Source organism: Capronia epimyces, assembly GCF_000585565.1.
Source record: "Capronia epimyces CBS 606.96 chromosome Unknown aczIQ-supercont1.3, whole genome shotgun sequence".
NCBI lineage: Eukaryota > Fungi > Ascomycota > Eurotiomycetes > Chaetothyriales > Herpotrichiellaceae > Capronia > Capronia epimyces.
In genome coordinates this window covers 832,872-846,164 of record NW_006912906.1, presented here as the reverse complement: position 1 = coordinate 846,164, position 13,293 = coordinate 832,872, and the positions used below count along the sequence as shown (strand labels likewise).

The following is a 13,293-nucleotide window of genomic DNA, read 5'->3' as shown; positions in this document are numbered from 1 at the left end:
GGCCATGCGGTCAAGCTGGCGGTGTCTTTCTTCGCCCAGCCTTTAGACGAGCCGCGGAGCAGTCCGAGTGGGAAGTGGGATGGCAGATGCTCCCTGGAACGGAGTGCATGTATCCGTACACCGTACACCGTATCCACCAACGCAGTTCGACGTCATCAGAAGGTGACCGAGACGGGTTTGAAACAGGCTCGTCCTGGAAGAGCTGGATAGGAATATAGGAGTACGGAATAGAGTGAGCATGTACGGATACGGGTACCTGTTTACTGCATAAGCGTGATTGATACCTAGAAAGGCATTGTACGTACACCACCGCGTTTTGAGTTACTATAACGCCCGAGACTGGCACTGCACTGGCATTAAAGAGCCAAGACCACCTCCGAAACCTTACCTAGGCTGGGCAGGGTTTAGGCTTAGTTTTAGGGGGTCTTAGGGGCTAGGGAGCTTAGGGCTAAGGCGCTTAGGCCTAACAAGGGCCCTTACGCTTGTGTTGCTGGACGAATGCAGCATCACCAACAACTTGCACTGCATTCCTTCTCAGTCTCCTCCCGCGCCTCGAATCGTTGTATATACCTGCGAGACTATACTCCACGACGTGGAAAGAAAGGAAAGAGAAAAAAAAGAAAGAAAAGAAACCCTTGAAAGTGTCAAAGACTTTTCTCCCAAAGTACCAAGTACCTCCCTCTGGCTACTTGAGACTATACAGTACTCCCAACCCCCAGCCATGCATAGTCCATAATTGAAGCTCCCTTCCCTCAAAAAACCACCAACCCCACAGCATTCTTATCGACGCCCATAGCATCGAGCTGGAAATGCTGGATCTGCTTCGCCGAGCCCTGGCCGCCGGAAACATCGAGCACGGTGACGGCGGGAGCGGTGGTACCGTTGCCAGGCGACAAAGCATAGATGAAGTTCCCGGCGGCGGCCAAGTCGATCATACCGGGGTCTCCGTTGGACGACAAGTCGATGGTAGAGAGAATGGTGGCATCGGTCAGACTCATTTCCACCACACGGTCGACGAGGACGTCGGTGACGAAGGCGCTTCCCGTGGCGGGCGAGATGGTGGACCAGCAAGTGGCTTTCTGGCCGTCGATGGCCTGCTTCCCGACCAGCGAGGCCAGGTTGGTGGCCGGGTCGACCGCGAGCACGGCGGCGCCGAACGACGCGTCCGTGACGAAGACCGACGACGACGTGCCAGGGATGTTCTGGGATCCAAACAGTACCGCCGTTCCGGACGGCGAGCTTCGGATATCTTGAGTGGCCAACGACGCCGCACACGGTGCCTTTGCCTTCCTCTTCCCTTTCCCGTTCCCGGCGTGCGGTTGCTGTGGTTGTGCCTGTTGGACGGAAAACACGGAGAAGAAGCCGGTGTTGTTGACGGCCGGATCTCCCTTTATGGTGGCAAACAGGCGGGATTCGTCTTCGGAGAAGAACAGCTGCGACACGGTGTTGAGGGGCCCGACTGGCGGCGTGGTCTGGTTGAGGCCAAAGGAGCGCAGGGCATCCATCTGGCCTAGCCCGCGGGGCGAAAAGGTCGAGCATGAAACGCCATTTTCCGCGCCCGTGGTGCCGACGCAGACGAGCTTGTTCTTGGCCGACGCCGCCACCGTGTTTGGAAACTGGCCGGACACTGGGACCGGCTGTCCCACCAGGGTGAGTTGGGTTGGGTCTTGGGCTGGGAACGACAGCATGGAGAGAGTGTTGCTGCCTGCATTGACGGCGAAGATGTTCTGATGAGATAGGATGGAAGGTCAGTTTGAGTGTTCTCACGTTGACGCTTGACATGGACAGTGGATAGTGGACAGTGGAAGGGAGAGGGCGCTAGGGGAGGGTTGGTTGAGAAGAGGGAGGGAGGGAGATCCGTTGGTGAAGTGGTGCTCGGGCATTGCCACTATACCACCAAAAACGTGTGGGAACAGAAAGGGAAATTGGGAAAAGGGGCTTAGGGTTAGGGTTAGGGTTAGGAAGCCTTACGTTGCCGACCAGCGTCAAGGACGATTGAGCATCCAGCGCATCAGGTGCCGCGGGCTGATTCGATCCATCTACACTGTTGGATCCCTGTCCGCCAGTCGCGGTCACCGTCCCCGTCGACAGTGTGCCGTCGGCCGCGACAGGCAGGGCGACCACCGAGTTCGTCTGGTCATTCGTGATGATGTAGATGGCTCGAGGCTGTGCCGGAGCAGGAGCGTGGCCGGCCGGTCTGACGTGACGGGCTGGGGCAGCAAAGGCAGCCAGGCTGAGCGAGGCCAGGAGGAAAAGCGTGGTGGTGACGCTGGTGGGCATGTTGGGCAGATATTGGTCAGACGGTTGGGCTGGACAGCTTCAATCTCAGTCAACGTATGTATGAAAAAGTGAATGAGTGAACCAGTGATTGACTGATGACTGAATGTTTGAATGTTCGGATGTCTGGATGTCTGGATGTTTGGATGATTCAATGATTGAATGATTGGATAGAATGAAAGTATCCCTACAACCAAATATGACAATTCTTCAGGCTGCCACTATCGAAGACAAAAGACAATGTTCTTCTTCATTCTGGTCTGGTTCTGCTCGAGTTCCCATCCTGACTTTATAGTCCAACCGTCAACTGTCTTCTGGCGAGCAGAGCACCACCACTCGCCCCTCACCCCTCGCCCTGATTCCATAATCCTATTCCTGTTCAAGTTGTCACGGCCTTGATTTCAATCCTGTTCATGTTCCAGTTGTCGCGGCCAAGTCCACGGAGTAGACTAGACCATCGTCGTCGATGTCGACGGGACGTTCAAGTTGATTATGAATCTGAAATTTCCCGATTCGATTCGCGCCGGTGGAGTGAACTAGGCCGGATGCGGGAATTCTGGATTAGCGATCAGTCATCACCGAGCCGGCGTGAGCCTGAGCCTGAAACGAAACAAGTCTGAAGAGAAGAGGAGACTCCGTTGTGCGGGTGGCAGTACGGAAGGACATGTACTAAATAGAAGCCAAGGGTTCCATCATCTCCTTAGCCTTACTGTAGGGGCTTAGGCGCTCCTAGGCTTAGGGGCCTCAGGGCCCATAAGGTAGAGTGATTGTGATACTGTACGAGTACGGAGACTCCGGTCAGTGACAGTGCTATTCATTTTCGAGCTTTCCCACCGTCTTCACAAGAACGCTCCATTCCATTCCATTCCATCTCGGTGTGGCCTGAGACTGCGTTGGGTTGTTTGGGTTCGATTGGATTTGGAATCAATCATTTATTGTTAGCAGCGTCAGCCTAAGCGTCACTGTCAGCATCACCGTCACCGTCCCCGTCCCCGTCACCGTCACCGATCCTGTCTGTCGTCTGTCGACCGCCGACCAGAGTCTAGTGGACCTACAATCTAAGGTACACACAGAGTACTGTACCCCGTACGGAGCTGGACAAGCAACCCAAGCCATGGGCGAGATGTTCCGGCCGTTCTTCCGAAGCGTCGAAGGTGAATGAATGCCCATGCTCATGCTCATACTCATGCCCATGCCTGTGACCATGCCCATGACGGCGATTATTTTGCACATTTCTTGAAGACGCCATGCTGACCGTGGACCAAGACCGCGTCGCCAATCGCCGCGAGCAACTACGAAAAGCACAAAAGTCGGTTCTTTCTAGTCAATCCTCATCTCATCTTCTCATCTTCCGCGATAGAATAGATCAGGACAGACACTCTGGGAGCGGAGCTGAATTGAACTGACCTGACCTGACCTAACCTGAACCGAGCGGACCTGAACTGAGCGGACCTGGGCTGATTGGTGTGTGTCACAGGACATTCAAAGAACGGCGCGACCAGTATCTGCAAACGCTGGAGCAGCAGGTCCGACGTCTCCAGCTCACCGAGTCGCAGCTGCAGAGCAGGGTCGATCAACTCCAACAGGAGCTTTTGCTGGTCAACGAAGAGCTCCGGTCCAGGTCCGACCAGAGCAAAAGAAAACGCCGCGGTCAATATGAGAATGCGTGGGGTTATGTCCCTGCGGGAATCATGTCTCTTGACCAGGGCCAGGAGTCCAACAGGCTTCATGTATCTGTCGACCCGGACCCGAACCCAATCCCACTCTACGGAAAAGGAATCGAAATCGAAAACGGAAACAGAAACAGAAACGCGACCAGCACTCTCGTCTGGGTCGAGGCTCAGAATGACAAGCCGTATCAATTACACGTTCAGCTGACGCCGCCTACCTCTACCTCCAGCGACTCCGCGTGGCCGCTCACTCCGGTGACCGACACGAGCCTCAGGCCATCACCGCAAGACCCATACGCGTCGCATCAGAAGGAGCCCCAGCAGGAATGGTCGGGTAAGGACGAGAAAGACTTCGCGAATACTGAACCATACGCTGACGCTGACGCTTGACCACAGGTGGAGATGCGCGTGCTTTGGGGTCGCTGGACAGGTCGTTCTTGGTGGAAAGCAGTCAAGCTTTGGTGGCACAGCTCGACGGTGTGGTCGTAGCGATGGAGTTCGTTCTGAAGCAAGTCATGCACCGCCTTTTCTTGCTCATCGTCCAACATTCCATGCTAACCCCAACCTCGTCAGGCTCGAGAGGCCTTGTCTACCTCACATATGTCAGCCCGGAGACGATCAGACCGCACCGCACGGTCATGTCCACACGGCAACAGCCGCCTTGCTCTGCAATGCTCCATCCGCCAACCTTTCCTCTTGCGCCTCATGGAGCGCTCCGACGGCGGTTCTGTCGCGATTGTTGGCCATGTCGACCGATTTACCCATCGAAGGCTCCGAGTTGACCCCAATCCAAGTGTGGCACCTGATCAAGGCGACTCCGAACTTCGACACAATCAGGATCGACCATTTGACCTTCATCTCTGACAAGCTGCTCAGCCACATCAGGTGTTACGGGTAAGCTCGACCTCCCTCCCCCGAACAACTGTTGCATTGGCTCGACTGATCCGGGGGACAGATTTGGTGCCGTGGTCAGAAAAGACTACCTGGGCCAGCTGTTATCAGGAATATGAGAGATATCGCCGCCATCTTAGTATGCATCTGCACAGACTCAGTATATTCTGTACTTCCATGGCACCGAATGGCAATTCAGACAGGGGGTGATGGTGGTGTCACCTCAATGGACAGGGTCTCATGCCGAATGCTTCCCTTCTGACTGTTGCTGGGTCTCCTCCTCACTTTTGTTCCCAGGCTTCATCTGTGATAAAATATGGGCGGCCTTGCCGAGACCGACCCCCGCTCCCTCTCCAGAGTTGGCATCCCGATGCCCAGGCAATTCGTTCTCCGATGAATCGTCATATGACACTTGATCTTCACCACCGGGACCACATACTTTGACGCCCTCGTCTTCAGAATCCTCGGCCTTGCGGATCTCGGTGTTCTTGCGTACAGGGGCCATGTCATCCTCCACGGGACTCGACGCACGACTCAGATTGGCACTGTCGGGATGCGACTTCCTCAGACCCAACCTCTTGCCCATCGACACCACCCCCTCATCGATCATTGCACCGATTTGGAGGGCAGCTCCTCCTGAATGACCACTATCCACAACCTCGGCCGAGGACACTCCATCATCGCCACGCCAATCTGCAGGCTGACTTTCTGGTACCGGTTCACCCTCCCGGGGCTGAGTGATGACTCGCTCCAAAGGTGCACTGTCTCCTTCCTTTTTCGCATACTTCCACACCACCTTCAGTCGGTCCAGGGCCTTGGTGCCTTTCCTGTAGCTACCTTTGATCCCGTCCATGGCATCCCACTCGATCGCAAAGACGCCAGAGTCGTCGCCTTCATGGCCTCCCTCGAAATACGCATTGAACCAGACGTGGGCAAGGGCTGTAACAACGGTGAATCCAGCGTAGCCAGCCTTGTTGCGCCGTTCAAAGTCTATGTTAATGTCGCTGGTGGGGAGGATGACGGGTGAGGAGGGCTTCAGGATGACCGTCTGAGTAGATCCGGACGACGTGTGGTTGAGTTGCAAGCTGGAGGATTGAGGGGTCCCTTTGACAGGAGTACTCAACATTTCGTCGTCCTTGTTGGAAGGAGACTCGTGGTTGGATGGTGGTGCTGAGGGCCAGGAACCGTTGCCCTCTTCGACCACGGTCTTTTCGTGACGGTTGAAGGTGTGGAAGGTCTGTATGCGGCGGCCATTGTCGACATATCCATCCACAGAGACCTTAACTCCATCTCTCAGACCGTAGACATGAATTTCAACTATTTCGACCGGTCGTTCCACGTATGTCTTGCCCATCTGATTCGCCCAGCGATCCACATACCCTACCCAACGCAGCTGACTAGGGATACTCACGCCGTGCCCGAACCCAGCGCGCATACGGCGGGCGGTGAAGCGTTCGAGTGCATCTTCTTTCTTCCACCCTTCCTCACTGATTAGATATGAGCACACGACAGTGCCACTCCTACCCTTTCCAGCCTTGCAGTGTATGACCGCCACTCGCTTCTTCTTCTTGTCCTCCTCCTGAGGGTCGTTCCCTGTATCCTCATCTAATCGCTTGATCCAGTTACGCATACTAGCCATAACATTGGGGATTATGGCAAAGGGCGGTGGGTGGTGGTCTGGCCAGGGGAAGTGGTGGATTCTGTTGTACACTTCTGAGTCGGGATATCCTGTGCCCTCCGCCCGGAATTCGAATATCTCCCATTCTTGTCCATGCTTATTGTCCAAGAAGCCCACGAGTTGGTCCAAGGGGTTTCGATAGGCTTTCTTCGGCCAGAGTGAGCTGGGCCCAGATGTGACAACAACTGGAGGACATGTCAGCACCGTCAACTGCTGGCGTCTCGTTTAGGGGCCACACTCGACTCACTGTAGTCGGTCACATAGCACAGATCCAACTTTGCCTCTGGGTGTCTGATGCGTGGACCTGCCACGATCTGCCGAAGGATTGAAGCCTAAATCAAGTCAGGAGAGCAGCCCGGCGACCTTGGAGGAAGTACGCACCATCCCCGTGTTTGTAAGTGGCGTTGTCTAACAAGACATGACAATTGCGACTGTCGGGCTTGAAGTATCGAGCCTAGTATTTAAAGGAGAGAAATCTACGTAGTACTTTGGACGGCAGGACAAGATGATGCCCGTCTTTGTCTTCGCAGTAGCCGCTCAATACTTGGATGTAGTCGGGTGACGTCATGCCTTTTGCAGCCACACAGCCACACAGCCACAGCCCCTAAGCCCCTAACCTTAGCCATCTAATAGGTGACAGCCAACCGCACCCAACCGCAGCCTGGTCACCGAGTTCAAGCTTGACCTCACTTCCTACTGCTCACTCTGTACTCTGCACTCTGCCATCTCTTCAGATCACAGCAGTTCTGCATTTCGGTCCAGATGAGAACCCCTTGTCCAACATGGAAATGAACACGGCTCCTCTGCGGTTCTAGACGTACCTTCGACTCTACAAAGGCCGCGGTGCAACAGACCGAAGCAAATACGTCCCTTACCCCTATAAACCCTCCATCTTCTCACAATGGAACCAACGGGGCCCCTTAGTGTTTTCATTCGAGGCATTTTGACTCAGTCTGTGAAAAGCAACAAGTTGGCTCGAGTACTGAAGTACCAGTCAGGCTTAATTTCGTGCCACAGGGGTCGAATTCCTCCTTGCTGCCATTTCCACTTTCCACCACAATGTCTCACATACACCGTACCCCCCTACAGTCGGAATCTGGGACGGGAACATCCAGAAAGCAAAACAAGGATGGAGCAATGAGTGATTGGGCAAACTCCCTCATACCTCTGTTGATCACCGGCACTCGAGACGTTAAGGTGAGGAACATTCATATCCGATCTGTTGTTCGATCGGCGGGATAGTGTGTCATCTGCCCTCATTGCTTTCAAGCCTATTGATCTCAGGTATATGAACATGTCATTCCCATGAGAGTGAACCTGATTATCTGCCGTCTGCTGTCTGCCGTCTGCCGTCTACATTCTATCAGATAAGCTACGTTGATTGTGTTTACCCAAAATGGGTGTTCTGTCATCTCTTGTCACTCTTTTGGCGACTACCACCAGCAGTCTTGACCAACCCGTAACAAATGGCCTGTCCCTTCTGGGTACCCTGGGAGCCCACTCGCTGCCCAAATTTCTGTCAGACGTGCGACTAGTTGACGGCTCTCCATGGGGAGACCATAATTGCACAAATACCAACCCATACAAAGCCGCCCCTGATACTGGTGTGGTCCGAAAATACGACTTCACTATCTCACGCGGGATCCTTTCACCTGACGGCTATGAGAGGAGTCTACTGCTGGTTAACGGGCAGTATCCCGCCCCGACCATTGAAGCTAACTGGGGAGACACTATCGAGGTGACCGTGACCAATAACATCACTGGTGTTGCCGAGGGCACCTCCGTCCATTGGCATGGCTTTCTGCAGCATCAAAGTCAATGGATGGATGGCACACCCGGTCAGTCCATCTCACCCTATACCAGACTATGAACCACGCTGATGCTGATGTGTTTAGGATTCACGCAGTGCCCAATAGCGCCGCAGAAGACGTTCACCTACCAGTTTCGAGCAGAACTGTTCGGTACTTCATGGTACCACGCCCATTATTCTGCGCAGTACACCGACGGCGTCGTCGGCGCAGTTGTTGTATATGGGCCTACTCCAAAAGACTACGACATTGACATTGGCCCAATCCTTCTCTCGGACTGGTATCATGTCGACTACTACACGACAGTCAGGAGCCTTACCGCCGCCCGACCCGGACTTCCCCCACCCCAGCCGACGAGCGACAATAACCTGATCAATGGCAAGATGAACTTTGACTGCTCTGTGGCTACCAACACGTCCGTCAAATGCTCTAGCAACGCTGGTCTCTCCAAATTCAAATTCCAGTCCGGCAAAACACACCGGCTGCGCCTGATCAACACTGGGGCAGATGCCAGCCAACAATTCTCAATCGACAATCACACCATGACAGTGATCGCGAACGACTTTGTGCCTGTACAGGTACGTCATCCCTGGTCTTTCTACCACCGTTCAGCCTAACATAGATGTACAGCCGTATAATACCACTGTCGTAACTCTAGGTATCGGCCAACGAACCGATGTCATTGTCGAAGCTGACGGGGATTCCCACGAGGCATACTGGATTCGCAGCAACGCCACCTGTGCCAAAGCAAACCAGCCATACGCGCTGGCCGTCCTCTACTACGAGAATGCAGATGTTGATGGCCTGCCAAAGTCGTCGCCCTGGAATTCGCCTAGTATAGGTTGTGCCAATGACCCATTGGAGACGACTGTTCCGATGTATGCGATTAATCCTGGCGAGCCCGCAGAAACCACGACCCTCAACATGACGGTCGGCCAGAACGCGACCGGCCATTGGTTGTGGTACATGAACAATTCGTCCTTCCGGACAGACTACAATCAGCCGGTCCTTCTGCTGGCGGAAGGCGGAAACACGTCTTATCCAGACTCGCCGGAATGGAATGTGGTCAACACCGGTTCCGCGTCTTCCTACCGGTTCATCGTCAATAACGACACACCAACGTCTCATCCGATGCACTTCCACGGACACAACATGTACATTCTGGCGGTTGGCACAGGAGTTTGGGATGGAACAATAGTTCGACCGGACAATCCGCAACGACGGGATGTTCAAAATGTACCCGCCAACGGATACCTGGTCTGGCAAGCGGATGCGGACAATCCAGGCACTTGGCCTTTCCATTGTCACATCGCCTGGCATGCCTCAACAGGACTGAGTGTGGATATTCTCGAGAACCCGGGCCAGATTGAGCACTTGGCTATCCCAGAGGCGTCGTATCAGTTGTGTCAGGAATGGCAGACTTTCTCTGCTACAGGCCAGGTTGATCAGATTGACTCGGGGCTTAGACTATGATGGAACCGAGACACATGCTTTAGAGTCAGACAGAATTTTCATTTATTCGTTTCTTCGTTCACTTACAGACATCTTTTCTCCTAGTTTACCTCGACAACCGACAACTGGACCGTACACTTCCTATGATCTGCTATCCTTTGCTTTCTTCAAACTGGACGGTACACTGCCTATCATCTCCTATCCTTTGCCTCTCTTCATACTCTGGGCTCAAGGGATTTACCTTCGCCTTTCTTCATACTCTGCGCTCAAGGGAGATATCTACCTGCATTGTCTTGGTCATGTACAACTGTCTCACTCGCTACTTACTGGCAGTCAGTCAGTCAGTCAATTAGTCGTAGTCGATATGACAAAGGTCTCCTGCACAAGAGGGAGCCTTTCTGTCAGGGATACGCACATGCATACATGTACATGTACTTGTAGGTAGAGGACTGAGACGCTTTACTTGCACAAGTCATAGGTCGAGACACTCTACATGGACAAGTTATAGTGATAGGTCACGCATTATCGAGTCAGCGAGTGACTGTGACTTCCTGGGGAGGGGAGGACTAGACAATCGACTCGATTTGACTCGGAGCCTTCTGTCCGCGTGGGCTGTAATCGTGAGATCTTCTTCGTAGTAATAGAGAAGACACCTTTGTCGTATCGAGTCGAGTCACTGACTAACGCTTTACACTCATGTCTCACAGCGCGTCTGGCAGTCTTCACCGTGTTTTGGTTTCCTGCGCTGTTGTAGATATTTATTTCTTGATCTCCGCTCGACTTAGACTTATTATGGCTTCCTGTATCGCCTTCGACACAACACCATCGTTATCGACATTGACAGACCAGACACGCTTCCAGCAAGATATCCCAATTGCTCACTTAATCATAGAAGACAAGCAAAGCAGTATCTTCGTTGAGCTACTCAATTTGCCCCCTTTCACTCGGCCACAGAGTACAATATCCAGCACGAAAAGCAAGGATCTCCATGTGCATGTCCATGTGCGTCTCCATTCATCCTCGCATTCGCGCTGATGCTGATGCTGATGCTGGTGCTGGTGCTGGCACTGGTAGTCCCTATCTGGTTATGTCCCGCGCACCGGGCTGGCCGAAATGTCCGTACTGTGGCAAAGGACATGATCCGCGTCAAGCGTGTTTTTCTTGAGTCGGAGCTGGGGCCGGAGCTGGAACTGGAGCTGGAACTGGAGCTGGAACTGGAGCTGGAGCTGGAGTCGCGCTGGAACTGGAACTGGAACTGGAACTGGAGTCGTGCTGGTGTTAGTACACTCACGTAGGACAGGACTTGACTCGCATCACCCAAAGAATACGAAAGCTTGCTTGCACCAAACAGACAATCGAAACCAACCGAAACCGAGGTGTTGGAGCTGTTGGCAAGACAAAGCCAGATTCTCAGAGCAGAGGTCAAGCACAATGATCAAGACCAACCGGAACCGAGTTGATAGAGTTGTTTGCAAAACAAAGCCTGTTTGGCAGAAGCACAAATGATCAAAACCAACCGAAACCGAGTTGATGAGTTGTTCGCAAAACAAAGTCAGTTTTGCAGAACAAGTCAAGCACAAATGTCTTTTTGTTGGATGTAAGTCATCTCCAGGCCGAGGACTGAGACTCGGCCAGTCACCGAGCCCGATTCAATTCCATTCATCCCAGCAATCCGCCAATTTGCACTTGATATTGAAAAAGCAAAAGCTTCCTTCCTATCATTCGTTGTGCCAGCACGATGCATCCATGCTGTCTCAGTGCTACGTTCATGCTCATACTGATGCCCATTCGCCAGACCACCCGGTTTCATGCCTATCCTTGTCCCGTCAACGCTCATATCGCTAAATGCACGCACTTCATTCGTGTCCATAGTCGTAGTCGTATCCATGCCAGTGACTTTCGATTGCCTCACAATGGCTTCATATGAAGAAGCTTCGTTGGGTAAGAGTTCGCAAACAGTCTAAATGGAATGCTGCTGCACAGCCTCTCTAGGCACGATTCCCTGAGCGACAAAGATGTCGATCAGACCCTGGAGCGGCTCCATGTCCTTCCTGGGCAGAAGGTCGTAATACATGGCCACGGTGATAAAGTGGACAAAGCAGCTATTGAGGTCGAGGTGACGGTTGATGTGCCAGAAAGGATGGTCCCAATGGCAGTGATACAAGTGAGCGTAACATCGAAACATCTGCTTGATGATGCTCTTGACATCTTGGAGGAAGTTCTGTGGGAATCCAGATGACTTGCCAACCCACTCGTCCTGGATGCCCGCAAGAGAGGTCAGAGATTGATTCAGGTTGGTAGGGCCAGCCGGGATTGGAGTTGTCGCCGAGCTTGGCGTCGAGCTGGTATCTCCGGGAGCGTACCCAGCACTGGAGATACTGGATGGTGGTTCTGTGGGGAAGACCTTCTCGTCGTGAATCTTGCCGACAATCCATCGCTGAACCCGAACAATGTATGATGGCGCTGGGATCTTGGCTGGTCTTCCATTCTCGAGCCAGGTATAAGTGAGACTGAGAAAGCATCAGTATTCGCATCTCTGCAGTCCGAATCGACATACCGTCCAGCAGACATCGTAGGGCAGCCAGCTTCATTGCACAGCGCCATTCCAGTGTTCGTGTCCACCTCTTGAATGACTAGAATCATGCTGGTAAGCAACCTATTCATCTCCACCACTATATCTCATTAGCACTAGCTTTGTACGACCAAGCCTGGTTGAAGGAACACACGTTGATGAGCCAGCCATTCTCCAAGCTCGACATTCTTGGGTTGTGCAGCCAAGGTCAGAAAGTTCCCCTTGACTGAGCATTTTGCATATTTCTCGTTCAAGAACTTCTTCGGTTCTTGTTCAGCATAGATGGCCTCCTGACTGAAGTTTGATGATAGTGAGGGAGAGTTGGCAAGGGATGGCATTGGCGGCGCTTGCTGCAAATTCGGGGACTGAGATCCATTGTATTGGCCCTTGAGGTTTTGCGTGCTCTTCGTATTGCCTCTGGTAAAACCTTGACGACTGAAGTATGAGTCAGCATTTGCTCGAGCACGGAGAAGTTTGCGGACGGCTGTAATGGTCTTTGGTGTCTTCGCCATCTTTGCTGTGCCTAGACAATTGAGTGCAGGGGGAGTGGGTGGCCAGAGAGGAACGGTGCAGGAGATGAGGACAGAGAGAACTGAGGAGCAGCTACTTACACGCTCTGGAAGAAGGTCGCCATCTCGGCGCCCGGGGGTCTTTTCACACGGTCAGTTGGTCCTGGTGCACGATATTTCTCGTTGACGGAGTGGTTGTTGTGAAAAAGGAGTTGAGACAGTGAGAGGTGATGCCCGTCTGAAAGTCGGAGGCGGAGAGATGCGTCCAATGAAACGAGATTCCCCCTGAGGCAACATAGCCGACTGCCTAAGGACCACCTGCGTTAACCACTTTGGGCCATTGTCGCTAGGGCCGACATCCTCTCTCATCATTCTCTCGTTTCCTCTGGCCTTGAAGTATGTTCACTTCATGATCCACGCGCCTTGTCACATCCTT

General features: G+C 53.2%; 5 protein-coding genes across 5 annotated transcripts; 2 read left to right on the top strand and 3 right to left on the bottom strand.

The window, feature by feature from the left end:
- Positions 1 to 752: 752 nt before the first annotated feature.
- Positions 753 to 2,280, bottom strand: A1O3_03564 (uncharacterized protein; the record flags this gene model as incomplete). Its single annotated transcript, XM_007733700.1, has 2 exons — positions 753 to 1,727; positions 1,972 to 2,280. The coding sequence occupies 2 exons, from the start codon at positions 2,278 to 2,280 to the stop codon at positions 753 to 755; spliced, it is 1,284 nt and encodes a 427-aa protein (XP_007731890.1).
- Positions 2,281 to 3,524: 1,244 nt separating this feature from the next.
- A1O3_03563 (uncharacterized protein) lies at positions 3,525 to 4,845 on the top strand (the record flags this gene model as incomplete). The annotated part of the gene is made up of 4 exons (XM_007733699.1): positions 3,525 to 3,586; positions 3,755 to 4,281; positions 4,344 to 4,443; positions 4,521 to 4,845. The coding sequence occupies 4 exons, from the start codon at positions 3,525 to 3,527 to the stop codon at positions 4,843 to 4,845; spliced, it is 1,014 nt and encodes a 337-aa protein (XP_007731889.1).
- Positions 4,846 to 5,076: 231 nt separating this feature from the next.
- Positions 5,077 to 7,084, bottom strand: A1O3_03562 (protein-tyrosine phosphatase; the record flags this gene model as incomplete). Its single annotated transcript, XM_007733698.1, has 3 exons — positions 5,077 to 6,701; positions 6,764 to 6,848; positions 7,004 to 7,084. The coding sequence occupies 3 exons, from the start codon at positions 7,082 to 7,084 to the stop codon at positions 5,077 to 5,079; spliced, it is 1,791 nt and encodes a 596-aa protein (XP_007731888.1).
- Positions 7,085 to 7,912: 828 nt separating this feature from the next.
- On the top strand, positions 7,913 to 9,797 carry A1O3_03561 (uncharacterized protein; the record flags this gene model as incomplete). Its single annotated transcript, XM_007733697.1, has 3 exons — positions 7,913 to 8,354; positions 8,412 to 8,902; positions 8,955 to 9,797. 3 exons carry the CDS (start codon positions 7,913 to 7,915, stop codon positions 9,795 to 9,797), a joined length of 1,776 nt encoding a protein of 591 aa, XP_007731887.1.
- A 1,939-nt stretch (positions 9,798 to 11,736) lies between these two features.
- On the bottom strand, positions 11,737 to 12,860 carry A1O3_03560 (uncharacterized protein; the record flags this gene model as incomplete). Its single annotated transcript, XM_007733696.1, has 3 exons — positions 11,737 to 12,286; positions 12,334 to 12,448; positions 12,503 to 12,860. 3 exons carry the CDS (start codon positions 12,858 to 12,860, stop codon positions 11,737 to 11,739), a joined length of 1,023 nt encoding a protein of 340 aa, XP_007731886.1.
- Positions 12,861 to 13,293: the final 433 nt, after the last annotated feature.